The sequence below is a fragment of the Aptenodytes forsteri genome, unplaced genomic scaffold (assembly GCF_000699145.1).
Source record: "Aptenodytes forsteri isolate BGI_AS27 unplaced genomic scaffold, ASM69914v1 Scaffold209, whole genome shotgun sequence".
Taxonomy (NCBI): Eukaryota; Metazoa; Chordata; class Aves; order Sphenisciformes; family Spheniscidae; genus Aptenodytes; species Aptenodytes forsteri.
In genome coordinates this window covers 3,718,544-3,739,571 of record NW_008795034.1, presented here as the reverse complement: position 1 = coordinate 3,739,571, position 21,028 = coordinate 3,718,544, and the positions used below count along the sequence as shown (strand labels likewise).

Here is a 21,028-nt window from a genome sequence, read left to right as displayed (position 1 = left end):
TAACATTGGAATCCAGTTAGGTTGTTGTCTCTGTGCTGTGCAAAAAGATAAATACTGAACTATTGTTTTGGTCTTTAGTAAAAGGCTATTAAACTCAAATACTAGCTTTCAAAATATTCTTTGTTTTGAACTTTTGACAGGTCTTGTTTTTTGGAGAGAATAACCAAACTTTCCAAAAGAGTAGCTTCAAAGTGATAGTTTGGTTGTTCTTTCACCCCAATATGGCCTTACGATGTCATTTGACTCAATCCACCAAAAAGTAAGTCTAACTATAGGGATGTTTACTCCTGCATTTGCTAGAAGCAAGCTTTCCTCTTCAGCTTCTGCTTTGGTTTTCTGAAGAAGAAATTAAATAGTTGTCTTTCAGATTCCCACATTAAGATGACATAGTTATTACTTAATTGTGTCTGAGCAAAAGTTACACTGAGTGGGAAATGCAGATAGTAGTTTAACACTTTGGTGTGACCCAGTTCACTTAGTTCAGAGATGTTTTTAATTATGGTTGACTTTTGTCCTATTTTGTTACAAATGAGAGCATCTTCTTTCAGTCTCATTGTTTGGTCACTGAAGTCAGCCTTATTTTTTTATTTCACTGTTTCAGTATTGAGAAAATGTAGGGAAGTGTAGAAACAGTTTCTTTTTGTGTTTCTAGACCTCAGTTCTGTAGAAAACTGAGTTTGGAACCTAGTTATTGACCATTCCTGTTCTTCAAATGGAGACTAAAATACCAAATATATAGTTATATATTTGATAGCTGAGGCCTTACTGGATCAAATTCAAAAGAATACTTCATTTTCTGACTTAATATCAGTAGGAATTGCACAATAGGGCATGGATTTCCATACACGCACCCCGTGAAGTTCTGATATGCTATGGTAGAAACAAGGTTTGTCTGTAGCACAAAAAATTCTTCTGGGGATTGCTAACTTGAGGGTGTGGTTTCAGAAGCAGCTCAAATTGATCTGAGTAGAGGTTGCTGTTGAAAGCTGTAGTTCCAGCTCTTGCTTTCGTTCTCCTTCCCATCTTGGCACGAGTGCTCTTTGCACTTGGTCCAGATCAGGACCGAGGTCCTGATCACCTTGTTGATCTGGCTGAGAATTCAACTTTAGGGTGAATTTTCAGGTGAATCAGCTCACTGAACCAGATGGCTGGCAGTCCAAGGAACGTGGTGAGAATGTGTAGAAGGAGGGTATGTTCCTTTTAAACTTAGCCTAAGCAATTTTGATGTTCCTATAGGCCATAAATTAAGATTTTTGGCTGCAAATGAAATGTATGGTATTTTAGTAGCTGTTTGTAAGGCCATAGATGAGAATGAAGAACAGACACAGAACTGATTCTGCATTACGGAATTCTTTAGAAGAACAACTTGGCTTTCTTGGAGTTTTTCCTTATAACTTAGTCTTGTGACTAAAGTTAATTCTGCTATACATACACAGCACCCAACTATAGCAGCTTTAGTTCTCAAGTACATTTTTGACTCTGATTTGTTAATGAGACAAAGGGAGATGAGGAGTATTGTCAAAAATGCTAAAATATGAACCTGGGTGGACACTAATTAAAGATATGTAGGTTGTGATTTAAGTACGTTTAGCAGCATGCTGATAGTGTTGGTGACAAATGACTCCTGCACAGAGCTGCTGCCATAAAAAGGCACAAATGACAGGCTTACCTAGAAAGAGTTAAGGAATTTTATTCAAGATTTCTGCATTATTTGATTCATTAGTAATAAAATATTTATTCTGGAATGAAAAAAAAGGCAGACAAGTACACTGCTTGTCCAGTGGATTTTCTGGCTGCATGCAACCAGCCAGAATAAAAGGAAATAATAAAATTATTTGACCTTCTGTATTTTTCGTAGGACTCTGCAGAAATCTAATTAATCCATGTCACACTAGCAAATACTGGTTTGGTACAGTTTGTGTTCCACCGTGCTTTTAAATGCACAGTGAGCCTCTGGGAGAGGGAGCATGCGTGAACAAAGCCTAGTAAAAGTAAGGTGTTGAAGAGAACATGGGCAGAGTAGTAAGCAGACATCTCAGGTAAAAGTCAAAGATTGCTTACGTGGGGCAGGTGGTGTTAGAACCAGTGACAGTGGCATCCTGTGGCCTAGAAGTCCAGGAGCTATAACTTGCGGTTGCCTTGTGCCCTTACAGTACAAATCTTGCTCTCTGTAAAGGAGATCAAAGTTAGCTTTAGAAGATTAGGCTCTACAGGAGATTAACACACAGGTGTGTTACATTAATACAGTCAAGAATTTAGCTGGTACAGTCTGGTTCCTCAGCAGCCAATGCCAATAGCCTTAACTGATACTGAGGGGAAAGACAGGAAAAGACAACCTAGTTTACCTCCATCTGTAATTCATGAGACACAAAGGAAGAAGTAAACATCCAAATAGCACTGAAATAGGTTTCTCTGCCTTAGAACACCTTGCTCAACCAAGTTTATTATGAGTTCAATTCAAAGCATTCCAGTCCAGACATCTGACAGTTATGGCAATAACTTCAGAGTTAGGAGAAGATGTTTCTGTTAAGCTAAATGCTGCTGAAATAATTTAGATGATTGTGGAGTGGATGTTGATAATACACTATTTAGTTAAAAGCATTGGATCTGGCTTAATTTCAGGGTAAGCTGATGAGCCTATGCCATGCAAGTATTTCTTCACTGCTATAAATTATTCTTAAAATCTAGTCTAGGATGTGTTTTTTAAGAAGTAATGTTTTTGAGTAGGGGACAATAGAGATAACCTTACGTTGCTTTTCTTAATGGATTGTGGGATGAGAAAGTTCATTCATCACTGTTACTGAGTTCACCTGTAATGTATTTAAATACATTGTTCATTTGTTTTGCCACTGAAGTACTGCATCGGGTAATGCTAGAAAAGAGTTGGCCAGTAGTGGAGGTGGCAGGTACAGGTGAAGGGATAGAAAAACTGACCGAAGTTGTGGAAAAATCCACTTCCGAAATGTCACACAGCACCTGAGCAGTGCTATATACTATACTACTAGCTGTGTTGGGAATCAAGTTCTAGAGACACTGTGCTTTCTTTCAACAGGTCTCGTGGTGGCGGCCTTGGTTCCCGCAAACAGAAAGAGCTGCCAACAGAACCCCCTTTCACAGCATATGTGGGAAATCTACCCTTCAACACTGTTCAAGGAGACATAGATGCCATCTTCAAGGATCTCAGTGTAAGGAGTGTACGACTAGTCAGAGACAAGGAAACAGACAAATTTAAAGGTGAGTGTTCAGAGTTTTTTTTAGTGGTAGATGGCTAAGTGGTAGGAGAAAATGAGGTACTTCTAAAGTCACTTTAATGGGGAATTTCAGTCCTTACTCTAAAGTGCTGTTAGCTTATTGATCCGCGTTTGGTTTTTATGTTGACTTACACAGGTTTCTCATTCACTAACAAATAAAATCTTATTTGAATGAGATTCACTGTTAATTCCATTATCTTAAGATACAGACTAACCTGAGTGACAGGAGTCAGTATCTGCCCTGCCAGAAAAGGACTTTCTCAAACCTTGTTTGACTTGTATGAATTGTAACAAAGCTGAAGTGTCTGACCCACTTAAGATCCATGACCTTAAGTGTAGAGTACTTACACAATCTTTCTCTAGTTCAGAAGACTCCCATTGCTTCAGCTCTGTCTTTTTTTAGTAGACAGGGAGAAAAAGCAAGTAGATAAGCCATTCAGACACTTGTTTTAGAGGACGCAGATTCAATTTCCATTGGAATTGGCCAGTGAAAAGGGAGTATATTGTAAGTTACTTTTAGGGGGAGAAAAGGCTTAACTCAGGTAACGGAGGGTCTCAGAAAAGGAATACATTCACTAAATGATGTGATGACACAAAATCAGACTGCAGGCCAAGCAGGTACTTCAGCTTCTTGTTTAAAAACACTAGTAACCAAATGTCAATATTCAGCTAAATAACTGTCTAAAGGCATAGATCAAATTAATCTGTAATGAGAACCCCACAGTAAAGGGAATTAATCAGGCTCTTAGCATTTGCGTAGCACCCATACAGAGTTCTATTTCAGGATTTGTCCCCATCATTAATAGGCATAGGTAAATGCATTCATCGTTAATGATGTTTGGTTTCTGAGTTGTGTACATCTTGCACTTACCATATCGTAGCTCATGTTTGAAAGAAGGGAGGGAATGAGCAGATATGCAGGAAGAGTAGCTTCTTACAAAGGCCTTTTAAAGTGCTGGTATTAACTTGTGAGGTTCTTCTTACAGGATTTTGTTACGTAGAGTTCGATGAGGTGGAGTCGCTCAAGGAAGCTCTTACGTACGATGGTGCAGTAAGTATACTTGCAATTAATTTGTGAAATAATTGTGATAAGCACAAGTCTCAAACTCCTTGGCAGCCCATATGGTACATTCTGAAGAGATTCTCCCTTTTATTTAACAGCTTTTGGGTGATCGATCACTCCGAGTGGACATAGCAGAAGGCAGAAAACAGGATAAAGGTGGCTTTGGCTTCAGAAAAGGTGGCGGGCCTGATGACAGAGGTGAATTCCATTTTTCTGACTAGCTTCTTAAATATAACGGTTGTAGCTATGACTTCTGGTGCTAACTAATGTTAAAATAAGGCATGCAAGTAAACATGAAGATTATGTAGGAAGGAGAAATTTTTATATGTATATACACATTTCTAACCTAGCTGCTGCCGCTCCTGAAATGTCTGGAATAGATGCGCTTTGTGTCCAAAAGCTGAATATGTTGTTACTCCTAGCCCAGGAAGTGAGACCAATACCCCCAGTAACGTACAGTGTCTTGCAGAGGACAATCATAAGCCCAACAGTCTGATCTGCTACTATTTTATTATGATGTAAGAAAAGTGAGTAAGCTAAGTAAGTACAGGTACACAGATACTGATTTTAGACTGTCTTATCTCCTGTTCCGGTGTAAAAACAGGCTTTGCTGTAGTTGAAGCTTAATTGAACTAGTCTCACTAAAGGTTTGCATTGAATGTGTATTAGAGAAACTTTTCTGACCACTTATTCTTGGTTAACTTAAACTGACCTTTTGTTCCTATGCAATGGAACTTGGTAGTACCGAAACAAAAGGATTTTCCAGCAGCATGACTTTGGATATTGAAGGACTGAAACTTTGGTTTGGTATCCCCTTGATCAGTCTTTCCCGCAGCTTCAGACCTGAACACAATTGTGGCTTTTTTCCTAGGAATGGGAGGAGGTTCCCGAGAATCCAGAGGAGGTGGATGGGATTCCAGAGATGACTTCAATTCTGGTATCAGTATTAACACTTATACAGATAGGCAGCCTAAAAGGCACAGAATTGTTCTCATTTTCATGTCAGCTACATTTGTCACCATTACTGTTTTGGTCGAGTCTACTGTATGCCAACTTTGGACATCCTACAGCTGCAGTGGGATTCTTCAGGGGGAATCTTCCATTGCCTTATAACAGAGGAAAGGGTCTTGATTGTAAATTTTATGAAACAATCCTAAATGACGGAATACTTGTTCAAATGTAGCCTATGGTGTCTAGGTTTTAAGCATTTCTCAAACATGAGGCCAAGTACATTTCTGAATAGTAGCAGAAACAGACAGATCATGTGGAAAAGCTGATACTGTATTCTTTCAGAGCAGAGGCTTTCACCCCTCTTAAGGAGATGTGACATCATTATATGTATATCCCTGAAGCAACTGACTTCTCCAAAGATGTATTAGTGTTCCAAAGCACTTTTAAATGCAAAACGTTCCTAGACTTTTAGACCTGTTACAGCAATGTAAATTGCAGCAAATGACTGAGCTTGAGTGGCAGGTAGTGATGGAGCCACCGGGTTTGCTCTTGACTTCCAGTCAGTTTCTAGCTGTTAGAATCCAGGGTGACATTAACACAATTTCTTTTGTCCTCTGAAATCATGGGTTTGGTCCATTTTCTGATGGGGAGATGTTGGCAAGCGCAACTTTGCAATGTCTGGTCTCTGCGTGAGTGGAATGGACAAAGTAGAAGGAGCGGTAACAAAGTGTGCCCTTGGCACTAGCATGAAACTGAAGCATGGTGCTGGAGAGAGGAAGCTTGCTACAGCGCTGCATTTAACCTGCCTTCGTAGCTAAGCATTCTGGTGTCATAGCTTTATACGTTTTTTGGCAGCTTCTTCAAATGCAGATGCATTTCAGCTTGTTAGATGCTGGATGAGTGATTTGTGAGCCAAAAGTTTAGCATTTAAGTCTTAGTTGCTACAGAAGCTTTTCTTCTCAGGTTGTACAGCCTTGCTCTGGATCAAGTCTTTAAAGATGGTTGTTTGGCACTGAAGTAAGGGACAGTTCTGCAAGTCTGCCAAATACTGAAGTGGAAAGGAAAATCTCAAATGGAAGCAAAACAACTTTCTCTTCCAGGCAGCTTCTGAAAAACTGAGTATATTCCCCTTAGGTGTGCTGTTAGCCTGAAGTATCCTCCTGCCGTTGAATGCAGATGATGGGGGCTTGGAGAGATACTCTGGGATAGTCGTTGGTACAGAGTGGAACTCTGGCCAGTGACAGTCAGATCTTGATTTTTTTTTTTTGATACACAAACTGAAGAAATGCAGTCAGTTTCATATTTAAAGTCTGAATTGCTTTTTTTCCAGCTCTTTCATTAATCTAGTAAACGCCTGGTCAGTTTATAGTACAATTAAAAAGCCTTGGGGTTTTGCTCTGTTTTTCAAAGGCTCTGTTTTATAAGGACTGTATATTTCACCATTCCCTAGTTATTTTCCCATTTACTCTGCACCTGCAGATTTCATGCTAAGGCTGTAGCCAGTGTGATCTTCTGGCTACAGAAGTACTCTGGGTACTTCTAGTGTTGTCTCTGAACTCAGCTAATGGTGTTAACAATCTGAAGTTGCAGCCGAAGCTCATATTTTAAGCTCACTTGATGACCCACTCTCCAACACCCCAGTAAGCCTCTAGGTGGATAAAGCAGTTTCTGAACTTGGCATAGTATACTTGGTTTTAAATGGAATCTGTATGACTCTTCTAGAATGTGCTAAAGACCTGTGAAGCAATCTGTCTACAGACAAACGCTCTCAGTGCATCATCTTGGACTGACAGCAGTGACTTGCAAGGTTTTCCAGTCACCCGGATAAAAATCTAGATAAAAAGCATTGCAAAATGTGCTCTTTAAATTCACTGTCTTCCGTCTTCAGGATTCAAAGATGATGACTTCTTGGGAGGCCGGGGTAGAGGAACCCGCCCTGGAGACCGGCGACCACCAGGTGCCTCAATGGGAAGTGGTGGCACTGGTCGCTTCAGAGATGGGCCTCCCCTTCGTGGATCTTCCATGGACTTCAGAGAGCCAACAGAAGGTAAACTCTTTATTTTTCTGTAATTCAGTCTTCCTTCATGAAGGAGACTCCTGCTTTCTTTGTCAGGTTAAAGCTACTACCCTTGACAGACAGATCTTAAAACCTTAATGTTTTTTCTTTCAGAGGAAAGAGCACAGCGACCCCGACTTCAGCTCAAACCTCGAACAGTTGCTACTCCCCTCAATCAAGTAGCCAACCCAAACTCTGCTATCTTTGGTGGAGCCAAGCCCCGAGAGGAAGTAGTAAAAGAGCACGACTGAGTTTGGGGTTGAGAGGGAATGGGGAGGCGGGAGAAAAAGCAAGACAGTACAGAGTGACTAGCTCTGCTGGAGTGTCAACCCTGCAGTTTACCATTCCTGCCATCTGGCATTTGTCCTCTTTGAAACTGAAAACACAGAGCTTGTGAATGCATGTCAGCTGTTAACAAGTGGTTTTTAGTACGTTCTTGGCTTTGCTGTATCTAGTGCCTGCTTTGTGCTGAGTTTCCCCTCTTCTGTTTCCTTCCAAGCAGCACAGTTGCCAGTAGATAGGGCAGTGTAGCTGCTTCCACGAGCGTGGAGGTCTCTGGACAAAGGTGCTGCTTCAACTTCTTCCTTTCTGGGTTTGTTTTACTTTAGAAGCACAGGTTAGACTTAGTTATTGCCCTGTATTGTTTCCTTTTACTTCCTCAGTGCTCCTCTTCTGACCTGCATGTCTTGTTCTGTATTGCTGTGGCTCTGAAGAGGAAAACTGGAGAGTCCAGATGAGTTGAACAGAGAAATTTACAGTTCTAACCAAGTAGTGAAATACCATTTACGACAATTGGTGATAGCTACTGTATACAGCAGAGCCCCTTACAAAACGAAGGGGGACAGCCGCCCTTTCACACAGGTTACCAGGAAGTATCAATTTAATAGATGCAAATAAAATTGGCTGACAAAAGCCTGGTGACCAGGTGGTAGAATCAGTATGGATAAAGCATCTGCCAGCAGACTCTTGCTGGTGGCTGTCTATTGACTTCAAAATGGTATGATACTACACCTCTGAGCTCAAGGTTAGTGCTGCAAAAATGTGCCTGTTTGAGCACAACTGCTCACTGGCTCTTTCTGCTTAGGTTTTTTTTTGGGTTTTACATGTTTGGTAAATTTTTAAATGAAGTTTCTACAAATAAAATTGACTTTTTTATTTTTGTTTAAGGAGTGTATACTTTGCCATGCAGTATGTAATCACCATTATCCCCTGTATCTCTTTGCCCAGTGGTGTACATTTTTGAGACCTCTGCTTTCAGAATACCTTGAAAATGGGCAGATTAGAAATCGTTCTGCTGTAGATTCTCTTCATGTAGAAGTTTGGGTAAAAAGCATCTCTAATTGCTGCATCTCTCTTCACTTGAAATGTTTCTTGCCAGTGTTGCGTGGGAGGAGGGAGGGGAGGCTGGAGCAAAAGGAGAGAGATCATTAATGTTTAAAAACAAAACCTGGATCTACAACGCTGAAGTGTGGATATGTCCAATGCATGAGAAACTTGGGCCCCTAACGCTAGTGCTGACAGCTTTCAGATAAAACAGCCAGCACACCAGAGTACTTGCAAGAGGAGTTTGGAAGCATGGCTGCTTTACTACCAGCAGCATCGCTGCTAGTAGTGAATTTCTTCCCTAAAGTTACCTTGGTGATGTCAGAGTCCCAGCAATTTACAGAACTACTCTTTCCTTCCTTCTGCCTGTCACTTAATCTGCTTCTGAGATAAGAACCATTTGTCTAACACTAATACTTAATTTAAGACAGACATGCATTTGTGTGGTTGTATTCCAAACCAATAATTGACCTATTTACATCTTCAATGTGGAAAAGATTTTAAGAACAAATTCCCATATAAAAACTCACCTCTAGTCAAGACAGTTGACTTTTAAATGTAAAAACAGGAAAAAAAAAATGAAAAGAATTCCAAACACTTAACACATTCTGCTTCATAACAAAATAAATTTATGGATATGGTATTTTGTGAATGATCTTTTAAATAAAAGAAAACATTAAGTAATATTTAACATTGGTCTTTATTTGAGTCTGCTGTAGCATGGTTCCCCCCCACCCCCCAAGTTTTCAAACATTGTGTTAATCTGGAAATTTGCTTCCTTAAATTTTATGGGAAGCAGTACTGGACTCATTCTTATACAAATAAGGGGGGGGGGGAACATAAAGGGGAGGAATCTAATCTAAACAAGTGCTGGAACATGCAGGACACAGTGAAGTAAAAATTGTGCACGAGTGGAAGCGAGCCCAAGTTCTTTGTCCTGTGGCTTTAGCGTAACTTCAGTTATATTGCTCAGGCTGCCAGGCAGAATTTGGAGGTCAGCTTGCAGGTCACGCAGCTCTTCGTGCCGTTTCCCACCAGCTGGGTTCTGCTACCCTCTGACCAGAGTCCCCTGCCCGGTACAGGGCAAAAGGTGTGCTTCCAGTTTGAGAGTGATCGCTTTAACGTGGAGTCTTTGTGCTAAGACAGAGTAAATACGTCGGCTTGCTGCTGTCTTGCCCAGTTTCTCCCAACTTTCTCAGCTGACCCGTTTCCCACGAGACATCACTGTTAATGAGGCTGTTGCCCTGTGTCTTTGAAGTATATGCGTACTGCAGGGTAAGTTAAAAGAGGGAGAGCTATGTTTTTATTGAGGAAATGAGCTCTGACCTTCCTGCTGGTTTTACTGCTTTCCATAGCATGAAAGGATGGAAAGCGTTCCTGCCTTCCGGCTACTCGGTCTGTTCTCTCTTTAGACCTGCTCTTAACAACAGCTTGAGCCGAGAGTCCAAATCCTGCTCTGGAGCCGCTTGCTGCAGCCGTGTGTACTAGTGCCTGACTGTCCTATGTGAAAAATAACCCGAGTTTTGTATGTAAGAGTAGGGCTAGCTGGGTGGAGATAGTGTCCTTCGCCTGCTACCACAAGGCTTGCTCGTAGCTGGTCTTTCAAACCTTCTGAGGGTGGGAGCGATAATTGCGTCACTCTGCATGGAGGAAAGTAACACTGATTTGTGAGAAAGGCAGAGAGATGGAAAATGGCTCAGCTTAGTCGTATAAATATTTTTCTGTCTCTGCTAATATTTGTTTGGTCAAGGGTTTCCCACTAGTGAATGCAGCCTAATCCCAACATCATTTAGTATCTTTTTTTTTTTTTTTAGTAGTTCTTCGTATGCAAACATGAATGCGTTGCCTGGTTTCTTTGGAGCGTTCTGCATTATGCGTCCCATACGGCTTAGGGTCAGACTCCTCCAGTCCTTTTTCTTTCCCCCCTTAAAAAATGTAAGTGATTAACATTTTCCTATACAGGAGCATATCAAACTAGCTTGTGTCAACAGTTAACAAAACTATATTTAATATATGGATGTGGCATTTGAGTTGCGTAGGAGGAAGCACGATTATTTTTTCCCCATGCCACCAGCAAAAAGCAGTTAAGGTTTAATCTGTTACCCTTAATTTTACCTGCAGCTTAAAGCTAAGCCTGGCATGGCAAAGCCTAGACCGAGGAGGTTACCAGCAGTGGTAACAAATGGATAATTCACTTTGTGGCTATTCATATTCACACCAAGTTATTTTTAGTAGCTTTCTTCAAGCTTGAACTTATAAAAACTGAAGTCAGGAATGCAGCAGACAGTTTTTGGAACCGAAGTCGAATTAAGGCATAGCACTGCTTTGCTGCTGTAGAAAATGCTTTGTTGTGTTTCTCCAGTTGGGTTGCAGGTGGGGAAGGCTGGTGCGGTGTCTCTGGAAGAGCCGTGGGACAATGCAGGAGTAAAGCAGTGTGCTTACGTTTGACGTGCTGCAAAACTGCCCTGTCAACCACCGAAAAATAAAACCCACTGAGCTCCCAAGCCCAGGAACGGTCCTGGGAGAGCTAATCCCAGTCCTCTGATGGCAGCAGCCCAGTGCTGGCACGGGCGCGTTGCCAACTCACCGGACTGTGCAAGTCTCTAACAGCATCCGAGGGGGCTCTTTGTGCTTGTGGTCGTGAATGTTGTTCTGATGGCTGAAGAAAGAGGCGGAGGAGTGTCCACGTATTCAAATGATGGGCTGGTGATAGAGGCGAGTTAAATTTGTGCCCTCGAGGGTGGCTTACTTGCCTTCCTAAAGTAGCAACAAGATGTTAACCTCCTACTGAGATGCGCTGGCACTACCGAAAGAGTTTCCAATGCTGACCATGAATTTCTGAAGTCCTGCTAGGTGTCCCAGAGCTGGTTGTGCTAGAGAGTGATTGCGGCCAAGACTCGCTGTCACAGGGCAGTTTTGGACGATGCTGATATTTTTCAGCTTGTCTTATGAATTCTATTATAGTTTCAATCCCGACTTTAGCACATAGTATAGTAGGAGCACTTGCTACCTGTAGTACTAGCTGCTGACTTGTCTTCAGAAAAGATGATAATATCTTGAGAATTTTTGAGCAAATCCTGTGATATTGCAACCCCTCCTTTTTGTAGAAAAGATTTAATAATAAAGCCAGCAAATTTTGAAATGCATGTGCGACCCCTTCATCAGAGCGCTCGCGTGTAGCAACTTTCAGAGCAGCCCTCGTCCCGCTGACTGCTTCGAACAAAGCTGTTTGGAGTGACTGTTTTCCAGGGATCCCCCTGTTCACCTCGAGCGTATTTTGGGGCAAAGGCTGCGCGTGTCAAGTTTGCTCCAAGCAGGGCAGTTTGAAGCCAGGCATAGATCGCCGGTTTTCTACACCGACCTCGTTCCTTCTCAGTGTGTGGAAGTACGTCTCATGATTATTCACAGGCAATAAGCTGTTAACCGCGAGCATCTTTAAATTTTTGTTAAGTTTATGTTTTACATTCTGACAGTTTCTGTGTTTCGCTACCAGATGGGAGTGAAGGCTCTGAAGGAATGGGGCTGTTCGTCTATCCTGGCGTATTCTAGCGCAGAATCAGTTACCTTTGTCGTTCTCAAGGGCACTTCTCTGGACTGGATTCTTGGGATGCAATTTTGCAGGTGATGCTTGTCTTAAATTTTTAGAAAGGGGAGTTTCTGTGGCTGAAGAGGAATTTGATTTCCAGCTGAGATTGGAATTTTCTAATCTGGTAGCTGAATCCCTCCTGTCAAGTGCCACTTACCCACTGCAGGATTTTAAGGAATTGAGTGTATTTGAAGTGGCAGAGGGCCATCTTTTATTGGGTGCATACATTTTATCTCTATGGTCTGCAATTTATTCTGTTATTTGTGATACCACTCACTATATCAGTATTAAACCAAACCGATCGGAAGCATTTAAAATGGTGTAATCATATTCTTTGACCTTGCTTTCTGACAGGATTTAACCCTTCAGTGCCAGACACTTGACTCTCAAGCCTGATGCACATCAGTAATAGCAATACCCTGATGACATTGTACGTTCTGGACTAACCGGAGACACGTACTACCAAAGCTATAGGTGTATAGCTTGCACCTATCCTGCGCATTAGGGATTGCAAGGGAGCTTTGCTGGTTCCTGCCCGTGCCTGCTCACTTAAACCTGAAGCTCAGATGGGCGCAAGAAACGGGAGATGGGGTTCTGCTTGCACACGCGGTGTCACGGTGTGCGTGCGCTGTCGCTGTTACTAGGTCTAAGATCATGTTCCTCATCTTACTGTAGCTGTTTGGGTGACTAAATCTAAAGCGTTTTATGGTTTCCTTTTCCATAGCTGCAATGACTCTTACGTGACATTGCCCGCTCAACGGCAGGTTAATTTTAACATCAGCTTCCCTCATTTCTGTCCCCTTTGCAGCAAAGTGCGTCCAAGGGCTTTAAGGACTTTCAGCGCTGTTGCAGGAACAGCCTGCTTACCTGTACGCTCACAAATTCTTGTGAAAAGCTCTAGAGTATCCCAGGGTTGATGTTTTGGGTGTGTTATTGCTGGGAACGCTGCCACCACCTTTCCGCCCAGTAGGTTTCAGCCAGGTTAGTGTTCAGCACGGTAGGGGTTTGCTTCCTACGATGAGATTGTTTTGTTCAAGTCACCGTGCTCCCAAGATCTGCCTCTTTCTTTTAAATAAACCAAAAATCACTAAGTACCTCTATAAACCCCTGCAAAATCTGTACTGTACTGAATCTGTATAATTTGTATTGCTGTATAAAAAAATCAAATAAAAGCATTCAAACCTTCTAGGTTTTTGTGTTCAAATTTAAGACTTACGGTGTTTACAGGGATGAACTGAGCAGGATAAGAATGGGAAGAAGCTTTATAGCGCCGTAGGGATGTACAGGATTAGTCTTTGCAAACCTTACTTGGCCAAACTTTTGTAAAGCACCCAGAAATCCTAGCTGTGAGCTGTCTTTCCACTGGGTGGTAGCAGCATGTATCTTCAGCTGTAACGGAGCTGCTTTCAGTTTCAGCTCGGTGAGATCGGATTTGCAGTGGGGCGTGCAGCTGGGGCAGGGGAGGAGGTGGCACTTCCCCTTTAGCTGGGGAAATGCTCATGCAGCTACAGCCAAGAGGAAAGCCGTTTCTTGGTCTATACAGAAATGTGCGTGCGCTACTTTAGCATGTCAGAAAATTTCCTCCAAGACGTGACTTTCATTAAAGCTGCCGTGAAAATTTGGCAAAACAAATACTTAGTGCTTGGGATGAGACATGCTTATTCTGGTTCCAAAGCGAGGGGGATTTGAATGCTGGTCTCCTGCAAAGTAGGCAACGCTTGACTTGCAAAGCTTATGAGCTCTGGGAGAAAGCCTGCCGGAGCTCAGAAACCTTCCCTTAAAACTTTCAGCATTGGGTGTGTTTCTGCAGAAAGGTCAGGTTTAGATGATGCATTGATTCCTATTCCTTGTTTCACTGAGAATTTCTGATCAGCATTAGCCATAACACCTGGTTCAAGCAAAACCAGCTGGTCCTTGAGCAGACCCCACCTTTATCTGAAAGGATGTAAACCGGTCCCCAGGGCATTCAGCCTCCCAACCGCAACAGGTAAGCTGGGGAGGGTGGAAGATGGCGTCTCACAACCTCTCTGGGCCCAAAGAGGTATTTCTAGAGCTGGTTAGATGTATTAAACGCAACAGGTAAGCTGGGGAGGGTGGAAGATGGCGTCTCACAACCTCTCTGGGCCCAAAGAGGTATTTCTAGAGCTGGTTAGCTATGTATTAAAAGGGGTGGGGGGGGAAAGAGGGTTTGGTTTGCTGGTAAGACTGACTGAAGGAGTGGATGCTATGTGTTTGTTACGGGGGAAAAACAAAACCAAGCTGAAATGGGTAAGCTTTGAAAAGGACGTGGAAAGGTGAAATTGTAATGTGTCGTTTTACATAATTTATTGCGGTAGATAAAAGCTTGATGCTCCTCTGTCTTTGACCTTTTATCAGCCCAGAAATGGTTTCTAGCAGCAGGTCTAGATGAGGTGCAGGGGTTACAGGAGGGAGAGGGCAGACTCCGGGTAGAGCCTGGTATCACAAGCTGGGTTTGATGTCTGAGGGGTTATTATCTGCACGTCAGAGAGGGGGCTCGGTCTGGCCTTGCGAAGAGCGGAACTCGTGGTTGTGTAGGTAGGTGCTCGGAGTGAGGGCTCTCATCCTAAACCTCTACATCGAGCCCTTCTCGTGAGAAATACAAAGAAGGGAGGTGGTGTGTATACCACTGTCTGTATTACTGCAGTAGTTCCCTTCTAATCAACGTTAGAAAAAGGGGTGGTTGATCTCTCAGAAGGACTGACGTCTTCGAAGGGCATCGCTCTACCCAAGAGCTGTTGTAATGCACTGGGGGTGACCCTGCTGCTCTGCACCATCAGCAGTCCTCGCTCATGGTGCTGCTCCCCGGGCACGGCAACAGCCTCTACCTGCTCTAGAGAAGCTGAGCAGTCGTGTGTGTCAGTCCAGGAGACAATTAGGGGACTAACACGAGGTGCCTTTGCTACAGCCCGTGCCAACGGTGATAATGTCCGTACCGTGGCAGTGAGTCATCTCTGAAGCCGTGAGAACCATCAGAGAACCTGTAAGCAAATACATGGTACCTTTTTAGCAGCGGCTGTTCCTAATGAAATAGATTTCTCATGTGAAAGACAAACTGTAATTGTCTCTGGCATGTTCAGAGTATCAGTTCTGCTATAAAGAACTCTTTTGTAAAACTTCTGTTATCAGTTTATGTTTAAATAGGTAAAAAACCTGCTAGAAAGCCCCTAACAAACTACTTCATAGCTAAGACCTCTGCTAGAAATGCCAGTTTCGTAGCAACTGTTTTAGCGGCCAGGAATGCACTTCACATTATACAGTGTTCCTTCTATAGAGGTCAGCCAGAAACCATACAAGCAATTCAAATCTGGGTCTCTCTCTTCTAGTCTTTGGTTCAGATTATACGTACTGATTTCAAGATAGGCTTCTGCACCTGGATTTCATGTGGGAACGGCTCCGAAAGGTGCGTGCAAGCAATGAATTTTGCCCCTCAGGTTAGAATTGGAAGAGAGAAAGTCTAAATGTATTTGCACATACGGTGGTTAACTATCCTATCAAAGCAACGTTTCCTCTGAAAGCTTGATAGCAAAGTTCCCATCCCAGGGTTGCAAAAGTTGTAAACAGTTGGCTATTTTATCATTCCTGTGGTAGAAGAGCCACCTTCTATCACAGAGAGAGATGGATGGAGATGACTGGTTGTGGTAGCCTGAGAGCGCCCTAATTTAAATATAACAAATTTTCCCTTTACTGAATAACTTACATGGCTGTATGTAAGAGAGATATTACAGAGCCTTAGCGAGAGGCAGCATGAAACGTCAGTTTGTTTGCGGTTGTAAAGCGTGTGCCCAGCTGCCTGTTGCACTCCAGTAGCTACAACTATACAGGACTGTTAGGTGCACGTGCAGGCTTTCCTATTCCTAGAGCAGGATACACATTTCGTGTACTGTAACTGGACTCTAAGCCAGTAGATAAATTCCCCATTATTCATAAACCCTCCTTATTCTATTCAAGCACAAAAAAATTTAAGGAACTACTATTTTTTTTTTTTTTTAAGAGTACAGTGAAATTGTGTCTGACGTCTGCAAACTGCCAGTGCTGAAGCATAAGAAATAGTTTTATTCTTACAGCTCCGGACAGGAGCTCCAGGTTTGGCCGTTAGCAACGGTGACCTCGGGCTATTTGCCGCCTTTGAGACTTGATACCATCTTTTCCGTAAAAACTAAGAGAGGACTTGCTATTTGCTTTATCTGCTCTGAGTTTTTTCCAGGCAGCACCTGCCGCTTCCAGTGTGCGGTGTTAAATCCTGCAAAGGCTCTTTGCTAAAAGGAAACTTGAACTCTTTTGGGGCACCAGCCCCATCTGAAACTCGAGGGTTGCTTGGGAAGGGACCTCGGCGGCGTGTGTGGTTCCTCGCCGTCCGAGCCTCTTCCTCTCCCCGCGGCAGATAAACCGAAACGCTCCGGCGAGATGCTGCCCAGGGTGAGCTTGTGCAAGCACCGCCCGCGGGTCCCTCTCGTGAGCTGGCGAGGGGCTGACCAGCCGAGCGGCGGATGTTGGGGTTAGTGATTCAGATGATGACAGGAAACCAGAAACTGGCTAACGAGCCCTGGAGGAACCGGCTCCAGTGTCGGTGGCTGCGGCCGTGAGATGCAGGAGGAGATGGGACAGATGGGGGAGAGCGGCTGAGGCTGCGGGTAAGGTGGGAGAGGGAAGGAGGGATGGGGAGGGAAAGGCGCCTGGGGGTGTGTGGGGTTCGTGTGAAGGCTTTGGGGCAGGTGGGGTGTCCCACTGATTTCGGTGAGCTCAGAGATCCTAGGCTAGATCTTGGTGACCCTTTTAAAAAGGGTTCAAGGTCATCCCTGCAAAACCCCTCTGAAAAGCAACATGCTGGATATTACTCCTCGCTGCTGCTCAGGGCCATCTCCTGACAAGCTCCAAGGTATGAAAATTGCCAAATATCTCTTCTCAGCAGCACTTATGCCTGCTGCACCCAAGGTGAGAGTCTGTCCCATGCAACCCGGATTGCCTGTTTTACGATACTATTCTTTACATCTCCCCACCCCAGCTGCTGATGGCAGCGTGGATTTCTTTAATTATGTTATTTCTGTCTTCACATCTACTAAAAATTCTGGAAGGTTCAGGCTGAGCTGAGCTGCGCTCATCCCAAATCTGTTCGGTCCTGCCTATAGCTTCTGGGATTGCTGCAGCCTACAGTGTTTCCCCCTCCAAAGCCCAATCCTACGGAAGAGCTGACTTTAACTACACTTTCTGGGTTTTACAGCTGTTTCAGGGCTGATTGGCATCATGTATACGAATGTATTTATTTTACTGCATATGAGCACTTGAAATTGCTAATCCTAGCTAGAAAAGAGCTTTGTCTTTGCATCAGTTTTCTCTTGTGATCAATGTTTGGTGTAATACGGGCCGTGAGGTAGACGCTTTAGCAAAACGGGACAATTATGGGATAATCTTGTGTGATATCGGCTCATTTTCATTGCTCTGGACTACATAGGAGTACTTAGTTGCATACGTATGGGTTGCCTGTATCTGCAATTCCTAACGTGGAGTCCCCCTGGACTCCGCAGCAGCGGTGAAGGATGCTGCATGGCTTTGCTGCTGCCTGAAACAGGAGAAGTTAAGGACAAATACGAGATATTTCTGTGAATTACCTCCTTGCGCTGGCACGCTTGTTGTGATGAGGATTTTGCACTGTATTTTCCACCTGAGGTTTTTTAAGGCATTTTATAAAGTGATAATCTATCTTAAAGTTGATTTCTCGATTCCGATTTTCCCTCTTGTCCTATGTTCTACCAAAATGCATCCACTGCTCCCCTGGCATAAAATAAAGCATGGTCTACTTGAATAGCTGTACAAAACCAGACTTTATCTATCCTGCAGCAGCTTTCCTAAGAAAATTTACACTGGCATAAAATCTGGTAGGAAATGGGATGTGCAGACCTCTGGAAAGGAGCTTTTCTGGAGGCTCAAGGCTGGTCATTGAAGTGGTTCCAACCACAGGAGCTTCCTTAGTCTGAGACTTTAAGTTCTAAATCGATGGGACTTTCTGCGGCAATCTGTGCAACGGAGACAAACAGAAAGTAGCGTTTCTTTTCTTAGAAATGTTAGAGACATTGAGTCAAGCTGAATATTGCATCTGTTCAACGAGTCCGTGCGCGAAATTTCATATGGCGAGGTTTTAAATAAACTCTCCACTTTATATTTCATGCCAGTGACTCATCCAATCAGTCTGAATTAGCCTTCATTTGCCGCAAACTGGTGCAGACCACAAAACTTTCTGGAAGAGAGAGGAAGACGCTCTTATATTTGCCTTTGGGGCATTTTTTACAAATAGGTTGAACACATGACCTAACCCAGCAATTTTGGTCTTGATCTTGCAGGGTGAGCTTGGGGGGGGTGGGCTTGACGTCTGCAAAGGGCTAAAATGACTTCATCAGCGATGATCTTGCAGAAAAGCAGCCGTTTTCGCCAATGCCACATCAACACATTCCTCGCTCTCCCGGATTTTTGGCAAAAAAGTTTAAGTATGTTTTAAGTACTCTTAAAGGGTTTTTGAGTGAGATTTTTGCTGCCGCTGCTGTTGGAAGGTTCTTCCAGACTTCCATCCATTAGGAATTTTATTTCTAGCCTGTGCGTATCCAGCTTGTACCTACTCATTTTATATGCCAGTGTTGTCTTATTTGAATTTAAACAGCTTTTCTCGCTTTGGTGTTTTTCTCCTGGACAGATTGACAATGCATGTCCAGGTACCCTCACTCTCCGCTTTAGTAGACCTAAAAGCGAGAGACCTTTCAGTCTTCCCCGCTAAAACAAACTCCCCTTCCCTGGGCTGTTTATAGTGAGCCCTGTTACTGGGTTTAATCCTTAATTTAGGACCAGCAGCCGGGCTGACGAGGCCTAGCATGTGCAGACTGGATCATCTTGTGCAAGTTTGTTAATTTTTTCCATTTAAAAAAAAAAAAAGTTTGTTTCTTTGATTGCAAAAAATATCTGAGGCCATGAAAAGAGCAGCCCCTGTTCGGGAAGGCGTGCTTCCCCCTCGCAGGAGAGGTGCCGTGCCACAGGGATCACGACTTTATCCAGCCTCCAGCGAGTTGCTCTCCCTGGAATCACTTATTCGCAGCCACTGCTCCCGGGGGGGATTTTGCGGGGCCGTGGTGCTTGGGCCGTGCTCGCTGGCGGAGGCATGCACCGGCACCGGCTTCCTTGTGCAAGGAGAAACTTCTGCCAGTGCAAAAAGGGGAAAAAAAACATATAAAAGGAGAACAGGGAAGTGTCTAAAGAGAACAAGGCATTTTGCTGCTCTCTGAATTTTACTCCTGAAGAGCTGAAACTAGATGGGAACCTGTTTTCTCCCTGTGTTTGAATTTAGCATCTTGAAAACAAGGCTGATCAGCGAGTCGTTAACTCCGTATGTCCTTCTGATATACTCGGGCCTCATCACAGCCCTCAGTGGCTCGAGCCTTTTTATTCTCCTCTCTCGTCTTCCCAAGGCGGAGAGCGGGGAAAGCACGTTCAGCCTTCCAAATATTTTATTTATATCCCGCCAGCCGTGAGTAAGTGCCTCCAGCCTTCTGCTTGTCATAAATCTGTTCATCGCCTTCCTCCATCAGCTCCTTACAAGAGGAGGTTTTGTACCAAAAGAAGGGATTTCCATGGACTTGGAAATTTGTGTTTGGCGAACACAAATAACAACCTCCGGGCTGGTGTTGTGCTTGTGGCTCGGTGCCCGTGGGAGCTTTCACTGGGAGACGCCGTGATGGGGATGGGACGCGCGGTGCCCTGTTCAGCCCCTGCAGATAATCACCTTTCGTGTTCCTGTTGAGCGAGGGGTGCGGGAGCAGCCTGGGTTTGCTGCGTTACTGCCCCGCTGCAGAAATTAAACTGGTTCTAGAAGGGAGATGGCGGCCTGTCCTACAAAGGTACAAACTGGGTCAGTGTTGTCACGCGCCTTCAGCTCTGCCTTGCCTTTAAAAAAAAAGGGGGGGGGGGGAGAGAAAAAAAGAGGGGGAAAACCAAAAAACAATAACAAAAAAACCACCCACCCACAAACCAGCAGTGTTACAACCCTTTGTATAATGAATTTCGGTCACCAGCATTGGGCCAACTTCCCTTAGCTGCTTCTTGCAGATGCTTTAGAGGTGATCCCCAGCTCGTGATTTCCATGGGGGATGTTGAGCGAGGGGAAAAATGATGTGAGAAACCACATGGTTTTGACCAGGCTCCGTCCCCGATGCCCTGGCTGTAGCTGAGGGTGCTGGTCCTGCACCTCCAGGGTGGGTGCTGGGCACACCATTAACTTATAAACAGCTCATCCCAGCTTCTTCAGAGAGCTCTGCAGGGAAAGGCCCCTGGCTGGGGGGGGTGTCTATAAAGAGCAAAGCCACGGTGGAGTGAGTGTCGGGAGCTGCCGTGTCCTTGTGAGCCCAGGCAACCTCGAAGGGAGTAGAAATAAACCCAGTTTGCTCACAAGCGGAGAGGATGGTCGCAAAGCCAAGCCGTCATCCTGCTGGCTGTAGGGTCGCTTTTGGGCAGCCAGACCGTGTTCAGGCAATGCCGGGGGGATGCTGACGCCAAACCCCGGGCAGCCCGTCCCGTCCTTCAGCGACTGCTCCCTCCTGGCAGGGGCAGAGCAATGCTGTGCTCGAGGGGCTGTCTGGAGCCAAAATGGGGGACCGTGTCTTGCCTCTCCTTCCCCTGCCCCACGCTGATTTACACCGCGCTCATTTACACCGTGCCCTAGCAATTGGGACGCTGGTGGAGGACCGGGACTCCAGTGCCAAACCGGATCGCAAACCTCCCGCCGGCATCCTCGGCTGCAG

The 21,028-nt window shown here is 44.2% G+C and overlaps 1 protein-coding gene across 1 annotated transcript; it reads left to right on the top strand.

Moving 5' to 3' along the window:
• The first annotated feature begins 221 nt into the window (after positions 1-221).
• On the top strand, positions 222-9,335 carry EIF4H (eukaryotic translation initiation factor 4H). The gene is made up of 7 exons (XM_009276451.1): positions 222-259; positions 3,053-3,234; positions 4,238-4,302; positions 4,413-4,512; positions 5,186-5,251; positions 7,154-7,312; positions 7,436-9,335. Exons 1-7 carry the CDS (start codon positions 222-224, stop codon positions 7,570-7,572), a joined length of 747 nt encoding a protein of 248 aa, XP_009274726.1. The 3' UTR covers positions 7,573-9,335.
• The last annotated feature ends 11,693 nt before the right edge of the window (positions 9,336-21,028 follow it).